Consider the following 12320-nt stretch of genomic DNA (forward strand, 5'->3'; position numbering starts at 1 on the left):
TGGGATTTATGTGGTTTTTCGGTGATTTTGCAGTAGTGAGGGAAGTTCCCCTGAGTGCATCAATGAGGGAAGTTCCATGTGTGGCACTTTTGACCCTAATTTGGTTTAGTGACAAGAGTTTGTGAGTAAAATCTTCAGGCAAGAGCATCTTTTAGGCTTGTACCACAGGGTTCCCGTGTGCATCTATTTTAGTTGGTTTTTTTTGGCACTGTGGGGAGGCTGAATTTTAAGGGATTTCAGGTTATCTGTAAGCAGAAGTCACATGTAGTGCTTTAAGGTGGGTCAGCCACTACATTCTAGCTGGGATTTCTTTCTTTTTCTATTTTTTCCTCCAGAGAATTCATTGCCATTATTTATGCTGCTTTGTCTATGGGCTTAGAGAGATTTTCAGAAGGTGTAACATAAGGCAACTGTCAATACTATAGTCACAAGCAAAGTCACTTAGCCAAGAGTATATTGTGTTGAAAACTTTAGGTCCCTTTAACTCTGTCTTTTTTTCTTTTTTCTTTGGTCTCCTATGTACTTGTTGATTTAAAAAGCTGCTTTAAATTTTCTTTTTCCCCCCTCAAGCCTCGGTGATACAACTTTTGGCCTTTGCTTGTCCTGAAATAACCCTGTTAAAACTATTACAGTAGCAAAGATCTGTGTATGATCATTCTGATGAAGGAAACTTTACAGAACCAGTCTGCTCTTTGAGCCCAAGTGTACAAGTGCTTGAGCATTTATTCAAGCTTATCTCTTCTTCATCTTGTTAAAAAAAAACTATTTGTTGTAGAAGTCTGTTGTCGGACTAAAAACAAATTTAGCACACTGATTAGCTTCTTACAAAGAACATCCCTCCACCTTCTCTCCTTGACTAAGGAAAAGAATTTAATTTAGTGTCATAAAGGGTCATAATGAGTTGCTATAAAACTGAGCGCCATTGCTTTGCCACTTCAAATCAAGTTAAAGTATCAGACATTTCCAAAATTGAAACCACATTCTGCCTGAATACTTTTGGGTATTCAAAAGCTGGCTTATTTGATTATTTTTATTGCTGTTCATCAGATATAGGTTGCAGAAAGACACAAAGGCAGAAAAATCCAGTAGTGATTTAAGATTTGCCTTATTACTTAGCATTTGCCGTGGGCTAAGAGCAAACACAACAGCAGCTATCACAGATCCTCAGACACGTGGTGACTTGTGAGACTGTGGTAGCTGGAGACCCTTAGAATCCAGGTCTGCAGTTTTTTCAAGCAAATGCATGACACCTTATGGTTTTCCTTTCCAGAGAGCACGGCAGCAAATACGTTTCTAAATTGAATACCATTATTTGTTACTCATACGCACTTGCATTTTCAAATATTCTGTTTCCTGTGCCATGTGGACACATTTCTAGCTGGATAAATTCTTTCTCTCTCTCATTTTTGAAATTCTGTCCAATGCCAAAAGTTTATTAGAGAATTAAATTCTTCTTTTTTTTTTCTTTTTCTCTTTTTTTCTCTCTCTCTTTCTCTCTCTCTCTCTCTGTGTTTGCCTGACAGCGTTTTCCAACAGAGGATCATCTGATGATTCACAGGCACAAACATGAAATGACTTTGAAGTTTCCTTCAATAAAAACAGATAATATGTTATCAGGTAAGAAGACATGAATTCAAGAGTCAAGATAACTATTCAGATGATGTTGAAAGCATGACTCCTACCAGAAAGCTACTGGCAAATTGCCTCCAAGATTGGTTTTAAAAAGCCCCAGCTCCAGTTAAATAATAAGTAGAGATGGAATAAGCTAGAATGCATATCTTTGAACAAAAAGACATTTACCATTCTTATGTCTTCATATACGTTTGGCATGAGAGGGAAAGAAATTGTTGAACCTCAGCCATGCTGGCAGCTCTATCATTGATTCTCATGTCATCATGCCAGTGAAATATAGGCACTTAAGTGCATGTCACCTGGGAGCCCAGCAGTCAGTGTGTTAATGAAGTGAATTTTGCTGTTCCTATAAGACTGGCCATTTAAGCTGGACAGATTCACTTCAGCAACTGGAACAGGCCACACTGTACAAGCCACCTTTATGGTGACTCAAGAACTGTCCACTGTAAATAGCCATAACCAGAAAGGTAAACTGTTGGGTAGTATCCAGTACCCTTTCCCCCTGAAGGTAACCATCTCTCTCTGCACTGCCCCCATCATACACAGGGGTTTTTTGGTATTAGGTGCAATTACACCCTTTAGTTTCTTATGTAGTATTTTTCTTACACCATCTTTTCACACTCTTGTCTGTGTAACTACACACTGGTGACTTGCTGGCTTCAGTGAGTGCTGGGTAACATCAAGCTAGCCTTCGTTTTACCTCTTCTCTCCTCTCCTATTCCCTTTCCTATTGTTTATTCTATGGGCAATAGTAATGGATTATTTAGAATAATATCACTAGGATTTTTCAGGTTTCAAAGTAATTGCAGAAAAAACCTCTATGATGCAAATGTGTGTGTGGATGTTCACCAGCATTTGATATTTATCTTTTGCAATGGGGTTCTTCAACAAAAATTATGCCATTTTAGGTGCAAATATGTAATGATTAAAGGGTCTCCAGCAGACTAACTCTTTTCTGATAATCATAGTTAGGTAACAATGGTTTGCAAATATTTGATTTAGGATTTTTTTTTTGTTGGGACTTAGGCAGCAATGATAGTGAGACAGACTTTATCCCAAATAGAGTTTATTTTGCATTTACATTTGAAAATGCCATAGTGGACTAAGTTTAGAAAGAAACAGTACACAGCATGTTGAAGAGTAGGACTTGTAAAGTGCCTGCATGCCAGCTGTGCCTGCAGAATCCTGTGTTTGCAAGCACAAGTGAGAAAATGCTGCTTTTCTATTTTGCTATGTCCTTTGGCAGTGAAACTGTTCAAAGACATCTGTGCTGTGGGCACATTCACCCTGTGCAAGTGCTGGCTTTTGATAAAACTTTCTGTTAGGCAAGACTTTGGTTCGAGTGCAGTTTCTAAGAAGTCTATTCTGTCATCAGGAGTCCCCTGAGTAGAGTAGCTCCATTTGGGTTTGGTAACTTCTATGATTTAACTGTCCTGCTCCTTCCAATGGCTTGTATTCCCAGGCAAAATGACTGTCTTCCAGCACTACCACCAGTACTGGGCCCCCTAAACCTGCAGTTAGCCAACAGTATATACTAATGCAGAATTTTCTGGCCAGAAAGATTCCAAGATTGCCTCTAAGGGATGTATTCTTTGAGCTTCGTGTATGACAATGCTCTGTAGCAGTGAAAGAGTACACGTGTTCTCAAAGACTGTGGCCAATGTGCCTGACTGTAATGGCCTGACAACTTTGTGCTGCTGTGTATTGAATTCTCTTTTTGTATTTGTTTGCTGGATTTGTTTGGCATTTTGCAATCCTTACTCTGGAAGCATCATAGATCATCTACTCTCTTCAGGAAGACATTAAAAAATAGTTGTTTCATTACCCACCGAAACCCTGGGGAAATCTAAATACCTTAAAGTTTAAGATGTTTTATTCTTAGATTTCATAATGAAAAAATAATGATATATGGGAAGAAGAAACAGACTTTTCTCTTAAACATTTGTCTTCATGTCTTCCTTGTTTTTTGCATTTTTGCTTATTTGACCTTTTTTAAAATTTTTTCTGTCATCAGTAGGTTCAAAGAATTGCAGCGCCAATTGCCCTTTAATAAGCCAGGTGCAGTGTTAGTTTTTTTTTCTTTCCCCCTCTTTTTCCTAAGCTACCTGGAAGTCAGACTTTTTTGTTTTTTTTCCAGTATGTTGTATACTCTCTTTTAATTTGTTGTATTTAATTCATTCATTATTAGCAACTAGTCATGAGAAATAATGGCCTGTATGCTTTCAGTTAGACATTAGAATTATCTACCTTGTTTCAAGAGATAGCTTAATCCCCAGTCTGGGATCAGTATAATATCAGTAATATTTAATGCACACCGAACATGTTTTCTATAAAGTGTTACTTGAAGTAGGCACTTAAATTGAGGAGCTGTTGGTCTTGTACCAACATGACATTTTAGAAACTGAGAAAATATGGCTTGGGAAGAAGGAACTTGTTTTTTGTGTGAAATCTGTGTTGAGGTCTGAAGTATAAATTTCTAAGAGAGAGATAAAATTATGTTACGTGTAAAGTTATATGTTGTTATGTAGGTGGGGTCAGTGTTTAATAAACAATGTTTCATGACCTGATCAAAAGTGTTGGTTCTATCAGGTATGTCTGTCCAGGAGCTTCCTTGTTATCAACTAGCTCCACTATATTTTCTACTATTTTTCTTCATGCTGGTTTAAGAAGAACAAACTATATTAAATCTGGTGACTCTTGAACCAGTTCAGAAGCTCCAGATACGTACTTACACTAAACAGCTGTTCTGTTCTGCGACTGTGTAAATGGAAGGGATGTATGCTAGAGGCATTTCATTAAAATGCAAGTGATACTTTGTTGGACAACTTGACATTGCAATTCTTTTTAAAGAATCTTTTAAAATGAATGTTATTTGTTACTTTTTGTGTATGCATTTTATTTTTTTTGTTAGAAAATCTTGTTGTAAGTATGGATAGAGAGTCATTGATATTTTCCATTTCCATCTTTCCAGCCAAAAAAGGCTGTTTGAGATAACACAGAATATCTTGTGTAAGTTTTTCATGCTAGTCATCATTGCAGGCAACTTTGTAGTTAGATTGACTGAAATAGATGCCATCTCTTCATTTTTGTGCTAACTGAACATTGATTGCATTGCCTTGAAACTCTGTGGTTTCTTGTATGTCAAAGCTTTTGTGTTTAAACACCTAAATATTAATGTCTGTGGAATAGATTGTTCCCTCCAGGTAAGAACTAAAAGCCTTGTGGAACTGAACTTTGGGAGCTGGGGATTATCTACACAGAAACCCTTTTTCTTCTTCATTCTATTTACTGAAGTCCAATCCTCTAGAGTTTTGGTGTTGAAGCCTACTTTGGAGACAGAAGCAGTCTTCTCTAGATGAAAAAAGTGCATGTGCTAAAGGTAGTACAAATGTATTCCTTTTCCCAGATAATGCCTGTGTCAGTGAGGTAGCTTCTGTCCTCCTTGGTTGGCTTAATTTTTTTCTCCTTGTAGTTTACACAGACAGGTTTATCTAGGCATGAATTTTGTGGAGTGAAAAACTATTGGGTATAAGGACCAATACTATTGTTTGCTTTCTTGTTTGCTTCTGTGTCTCTTGCTTTACCAAATAATGAAATGATAAGTCTTCTAACATTCTACTGGTCAGGTTCGGAGTGACCAGAAGACTGTAAAAATTTGTTGTACCCAGTATGTGCACCCCCTTGGAAAGTCCAACCAGTGCTTTAAACAATACATTATTAAGCAGTAAAATTCTTCGTAGCCTTGATCTTAGTGGAGGCAGGTTCACCATTTATGCCCAGATGCACCTCTTCTTCCTCTCCAGTTTTGATCACCTGTTTGAGGTGTTATGATCTTGAGCTTCTCGGTACACTTAGGTAGGAACCTGCCAAATCAATGAAGAAACTTTTTTTAATTTCTCAGAACATTCCCCTGCCCTTGTGGCTGCTTGAAGGGCAGCACTTCAATTTTCCATGTTAGCCCTATTACTCTGACTTTGTTATTGTTGTATGAAAGTACAACACAGGCAAGTGTGTAACTTAAACAGAGCCCACAGCTGAACAAGCCGAATGCCTGTTATTACTGCACATCAGACTAAACATTTTTTTTTTTTTGAAAGAAAGATGAAGAATCAAGTTACACACTTGGGAGCTGTGCTGTTAGGTATCTTTTACTGAATTAGATTTTTTTTTTTTTTTTAATGAAATCTTGTTTCACATAACTGTTCTTTGGTTCTCCAGGGTTTTTAAAACTGGTATCATGCTTTAAAGTTTTCTTCTGTGTTTTGAGGGATGACACTCAAGAATTCAAGGTAGTTTTATAAAACACATTCTGGGTGAGTCAAGTAAACTTTCTATAGAGCAAGCTAATGTTGTGTTTCCTGAGCTGTTGTTTTGAAAACAATATATTGAGACTGTGTCCTTTCTGAGGTTATTATTTCAACTCCCACACCCTCAAAGAAACAACAACAAAGAAACCCCCATGCATTGCCAAACATTATGAGTACATAATGGAATCTTTTGAATTTACTGAAGACTTCAAATTCCTCATTGCCATACAGCATAAATTTTTTAACGAGTCTGGAAAATCAGGTGTCACTTCAGACATTGAGGGCAGATTTTCAAAATGGTCAGCAACCAAAATACACATGGTATGTCAGGTTCTTGTCAGAATCTGATTGCTGAGTGCTTCTGAAATCCTCTCCTGTAAGATACAGTAGATTAACTTGGGATCTGCACAGATGAGACCTTTTGGACTTGCTCTGGGGCTTATATATTGTCCATTTACATTTTTGAAGTTTATTTAAACTAAATGTTTCTTGCAGCCTTTCTGGTCATGTCATCAGAGAGGCTGATTATTCACCTCAGTAATAGGCTGAACAAAATATTTATTGCCTAGTCTGAAGCTTGACAATTTCTATGTTCAAGCTGGTGGTAAAGGTGAGATAGAAATAACTTCCTAAGTAATTATCAGATGAGAGGTTCACCTACAAAGTGAGAGTTGGCTACAGGTAGATGCCTCAAAGCACAGTAAACTAGTTCTGGAGGATGGAACTAATGAAGGATGGAAAGATTTTTACATGTCGACCAAAGGGACCGTGTTGAGATGGCTGATGAGTATAACAGGCAGATATCCAGGGTTAACCCAGATAAACCTGTATCCCAAGCATCCCAATTCAAAATACATCTTGGGACATTAAATTCCTGGGCTGTATGGGTACCAGTGTGCCTGCAGGACAGCTTCCTACATAATGTGTATCCTCAGCAGGAATTCTGAGTGGTGCTGGCTCTGTCTGAGTTTGGGTCCAGACGGGTCTGGCTTATCCAGTTGCTGAAGTACAACAAATTAAAGCCCCATTCTCAGTGAGCCTGCAATAGTTGTGCGCACTGGTGATAGCAACAAAAACTTTATTTGTACCAACAGGGAACAGTGAGGTCAGGCACAAGATGTTGGAACTATTAATACATTTTTAAGTGCTGAGAATGACAAATATTTTATTAATTCTGGGAGACCTGAATATGTAGCTTATGCCACGGTCTTCTTTGTGATACTATTCCCAGTTAAAACACAAAAGCTTGCCTAATTTAAGTAAAAGAAATACTGTGGTGTTGAGAATAATTTATTCTACTAGTTTGCCCACCTCCTAAAGGAAACCTGGTGTTTTGCAGAGGCAAAATGGTTGCTCCAGAGCAACACAAGACCACTGGATTTGGTAGACCTGAAGTCCTGAAACCAGTGAGTTCAGTGTTAGTGCAGTTTAACCATGTAAAGTCTCAACATTTTAAAGTCTGGATCTTTATCAGTTCTGATCCACACAAACAGATTTTGTGGACTCCTGATTTCTGTGAATGTTGAAGGATGAAGTACTTTAAGGTAGAAAGGCAGCTCTTGTTTTATATCTGACTGAGCTGGCTTCCAGAAGCTCTGTGGATGGAGTTTAGGCTGGGTGGTTAGTAGTGCTTCCGCCCCATTTGGGAGAAGAGAGGGGCTGTCTTTTTTAACAAAATCTTGGTGTGAATTCCTACCAGTCTGATTTGTGGATCATAGAACTACAGTAACCATATAGGGAGACTAAGGTAGTAAATTAAGATCACCATGTCAATATGTTGGTGGTGTAAATAGTGTCATTAATCTATCAGTTTTGATATTTTGAGATAATAAAGTAATAAACTGGAAAGTTCAACGGTAGGCAAAATTCGTTAATTTTGTGGTGCAGAAGATACACTTTCAGCATGTGCAAAGAAAAGCCACTGAGGCCTCTGTGAATTTAAGTCACATTCTTGCTCTGGGTTGCTTGTTTTTACTGTTAAAATGGATCTACTTCACTGAGATAACTTTTTTTGTCAGTCTACCATTCATTGAATAGATGCTGAACAGGTTGGGAACTTCAGCTGCACATATCTCCTCATCACCTTTTTATCCATTAAGTTGCCTTTGACCTGTTGTACTGATGCTTGATTTTTGGATTAGTTGCATACTTTGATGGAAAATAACAAAGACTACATTAGCATATTCTCTTCTGCCCTGCCCCTCAAATTCTGGGCTCAAGCAACTCTAAAAAAACCCAGGAGTTTTGATTCTAGTCGAAGTGATGCCATCAACTTCTTTATGAAATGGTAGTTTCTAATCTTGGCTATGAAATTGATACCTTCCTTATCTGATATGGACATACCACTTCTAACAATAAAACATTTCTTTTATTTACCTCACATTCAGATACTAACATGCCTTTTGTGTCCAAGCTTGTTTTTCATCAAAGCAGTTGGGTTGTTCACTAAAGTAACATTTAATCTTTTTTGGAAATAAATCTATTTCTCCTGCATTTTAGTGCACTTCATTTCCAATACAAACTCCAATCAAGGGTCAAAGACAACCCTGGTGTAAATCTACTGAGTTCAGTGTGGTTACCCTAGAGATTTATTTGACACTGCTTATTTAGGATATGGACCTATAAAGTGCTGAGTGTCCTCAGCTCTCATCACTGTCAGCACCTTGTCCACTCATTTCCTTATGCTGAGTTCTTGCAAGATTTTTGGATAGTCTTACGTTTCTGACTCTCGTAATACAGTAGTTAGCGGTGAAAACTAATAGATAAATATGTGTGCATTCCTAAACACTTGAGTTTTGTTTCCTTTAAGCTCATAAGTAGGACGCTCAAGCCAAAAGAAATAAAGCAGAATTTTAACATTAAGTACTTGCTTTTTGAGTTACATCAAGATCTTCCATCAGAAATGCAAATGAGTGTCTTCACCCTTAGATTACCTGAGAGGGTCAAATCTGGATGACCACACCTCATATAGATGGAAATTGGTTTCAGGTGTCTTTATAATGGAGGAGGGTGATCCTCCCCCTTAGTTTCCCAGTGAAAACTGCATTTCCTTTTGTATGCCTTTCTTTTGTGCTGCCTTTTGTTTAAGGGTTGCTGTGTATTTCTATACTGAACATGTAAGGTTCATTGTGTCAGGTAACTGCTATACGGGGGTAATATTATAACTTGACTCAGCTTATCTAGGTGCAAGAAAACCATTTTTTTTCTTCCAGAATTCATGAAGTGGGAAGCTCTTTTCTGAGGTCAGTATTGACCTAATCTGGAACAGGGTTTAGTATGACAGTTTTCATTCTTTAAGAAATGAGTTACAAACCATAAGGTAGTTGTGAATGACTATGCAGAAGGTGTCTGAAAACCTTGTTCCTTCTTCAGTCCCTCCTGTCTGTGGCATTAAAGAGAATCCTGTCCTTCATATTAATTCTGAGAGGGCAAAAAATTCCTACAGATGAAGGCATTAAGGATCATTTGACTACAAATTTCATGGTTTGTATGTATTATCAACACTTTTAGATATAAAACACAAAAGGACACTTCTTTGTGGCCAAAGTTTACGATCTCATAGTTTTTATAAGTGTCGATTCACTCCTCCTTCAAAAACTGTGGTAGAAGCAGAACTTCTCACTGTGGTTACCTTCATGTGTTTTGCTAAGTATGTGTATTTTTGAGGTGGTTTTCAAGCTGTTGAAGACATTAACTAGTGCGCATCAACAGCAGTTACCTGCCTACTGTGGTGCAAGTGTGCATTATGGCCTGCATTTTGCTTTGTTTTGCATGCAGCTATTTTTGGAAGTTTATAGACAGTTCTAATGATCATTTACACAGGTTAAGGATATGCACTTGTGTTAGGTGCCCTGTGAAAAGCTACCCTGTTGCCTTTCTGGTTGAATGATGCTGCGTGATTTCAGACACTGATGGCAAGCACTGGCTGTTTGCAGTGCACAGTGTTGAAATTCAGCACTATTGTGGTTTTTTTAATGATGGTGTGGTGGGGGGGGAAGGCAAGAAGTTTAGTTATAATTTCTCTTTTCTTGGAAAACTATATAGTTGTCTCCCTCTCCTTTTAATATTAAATACCAACAATAATTTCTTGTCATATCTCAGATCAGACTCCTACACCAACACGCTTTCTGAAGAATTGTGAGGAAGTGGGTCTCTTCAACGACATTGACTGCTCCCTAGAGCACGAGTTTAGGAAGGCACAAGAAGAAGAGAACAACAAAAGGGTGAGTGTGAGCACACCGAGCCCTTCCTCCCCTTCTGATTCCTTGAAAGGTTAAAGGAAATGTCCTTTAATCTGTGTGAACTCAGATTGAGCTCTACTACCTGGTAGTAACCTTTTGGTTAGAAACTAGGTGGCACTATACATTGTGACATGCTTTTTAAACTATTGAAGCAGTTGACAGAAATGAAACCACCAAACCAAAAAAAAAATCCCAGCATTAAATTTCCAAAAGTGTGTACCTATGTTTGCCAGGGTTTGATTCCAAGTCTCTGCTTTTAAGTAAACTCTAACACAAACCACACACCTCTTGAGGGAGAGGCTTGGGAAAATTATATCATATTTGAAGTGAGGATTTCAGACTTAAATACATTACAGGGAAATGTGGATTATGAAGGAGCATTTAGTTAAGAGCAAAATTTTTTTCTTTTCTTTTTTTTTTATTCTATTCCTCCACTATTTGATGGGCCCCTGGATTTATTTGTCATCGCTACCAGCTTTATCATGTTTCTGCATTTCTCATAAAGTATTCATGAGTGGGGAAATTTTGACTTCAAATACCTAGTAGATAATGTCTCCCATTTGCAATTAATGTTCTTTTGGTCCCAGTATTGCTAAATTTTGGTTGAATTATATAGGCCACTTTGTATGGGGTTAAGTGTACTTCTGTACCCAAAGGTTGTTAGAGTATTTTGGGGGATCCTAAAGCACTGTTAAAATTTTCAAGGAATTGTGAAAGAGATTAATGCACTACAGAAGCCAGCAATAAGTAATGCATGAAATTTTAACTTTTCTAATAATATCCAAAGTTCTGGTTGCTTGTGAGAACAAAAACATGAGCAGTGCAGGGCTTCCTACTGGAGCATATTGCACCCTGCAACCTTCCAACAATTAGCCTAATGCCTCCCCTTCACAATGTTCCCTTTTGTGGCTCTGTTTTCCCTTCTCCCATCTCAGCAACTCTTGGAAATTCTTGTGTAATGTGTCCCCTGTCATAGGAGTTCCCCAGTTATTGAACACTGTGTTACTTGGCTTAGTTCTCATAGTAATCTGTATTTGTCCAAATTGAACCTTAACTGGGACTAAAAGCAGGAAAATGTTGCCACGAAGCAGCTACAGTGCTTTAGCCAGAGGATGCTTCTCCTTTGCTTACCTCAGCATTAATTTGCCTTTCAGATTGTCTGTGCCTCCAATGACAAAGTGTTCCTCTATAGGTACACCCTCTTACAGCTGCTGTATCATCTCATTTGCTTTGAGTGTTGGTGATTGCTGTCCAATTCAAAATTCATCCCTGCAAGGTGTGTGTGTGCTGCTGGGGCTCATTAGGGATCTTGAGGTCTGCAAAGTAAAGGCCCAAGAGGGGCTTTTGTAGAAGAAAAGAGGTGTAAAGCTGCTTGCTGAGGTGCAGAACAGGAAAAGAGGCTTGTAGAAAGAAGATGTGAAGGGAATCTAGGGGTGTTTTGGTTTTGGTTTATAGGGAAAGAAGTCTAGGGATGGTTTATTTGTGGCTCATAAGGAAAGAGATTGGGACAGATAGAGGAGGAGAGAGGCTGTGTCTTGGTATGCTGAGCAAGGCAGAAGAGTGTCCATATATGAGAGAGTTCAAGTTTTGGTCAAGTATTGGGAAAATAGCCCAGACTAACCCTCACAGCTTTGTGTGTGGGACAAATATTAGGAAACAGCCTGTATTGAGATAAATAGGTCTAATTTTAGATTTAATTTAAAAAATAGTGGTTAAAGTGCTGCAGGCAGGAGTTGTAGCTAGAATCAAGAACGTTTCTGTACATTCCTACTTCTTTGAACATTAGAGGATTCCTAAGCAGTTCTTTCTACATGATGTTTATTTTGCAGGAGTAGGAGATGAAGTCTACAGAAGTGGACCTCTGTGCAGTTAGCCACAGATTGCAATGCTTGATGTTTCATTTTAGGGGTAGTTGCACAATCTGATTAAAACCTAGACAAGGGCATCAAATTACCTGATAATTCCAACTGTTTAGCGATCTCTGGGACTCTTATTCTGCCCTCCTCCTACCAACCCCTGCAGCTGCTGTTGCTGATGGTGAGGGAGCAAAAAATTGATGGTGGAGGTGGGAAAAAAACAAAAAAAAAAAAGAAAAAAGGAAGGGGTGGAAAAAGGAAAAAAAAAAGAAAGGAAAGAAAAG

At 38.2% G+C, this 12320-nt stretch overlaps 1 protein-coding gene across 8 annotated transcripts in view; it reads left to right on the forward strand.

The window, feature by feature from the left end:
- Window positions 1-12320, forward strand: part of CREB5 (cAMP responsive element binding protein 5) — a 256578-nt gene that overhangs the window by 43446 nt on the left and 200812 nt on the right. For all 8 annotated transcript variants that reach the window (XM_027675311.1, XM_027675304.1, XM_027675305.1 and 5 more), the window contains 2 exons: window positions 1524-1617; window positions 10041-10162. In XM_027675311.1, the coding sequence (XP_027531112.1) occupies window positions 1524-1617; window positions 10041-10162 (216 nt within the window). The remainder of the gene's footprint in view (window positions 1-1523; window positions 1618-10040; window positions 10163-12320) is intronic.

Source organism: Neopelma chrysocephalum, unplaced genomic scaffold, assembly GCF_003984885.1.
Source record: "Neopelma chrysocephalum unplaced genomic scaffold, ASM398488v2 Primary Assembly neopelma1_26, whole genome shotgun sequence".
NCBI lineage: Eukaryota > Metazoa > Chordata > Aves > Passeriformes > Pipridae > Neopelma > Neopelma chrysocephalum.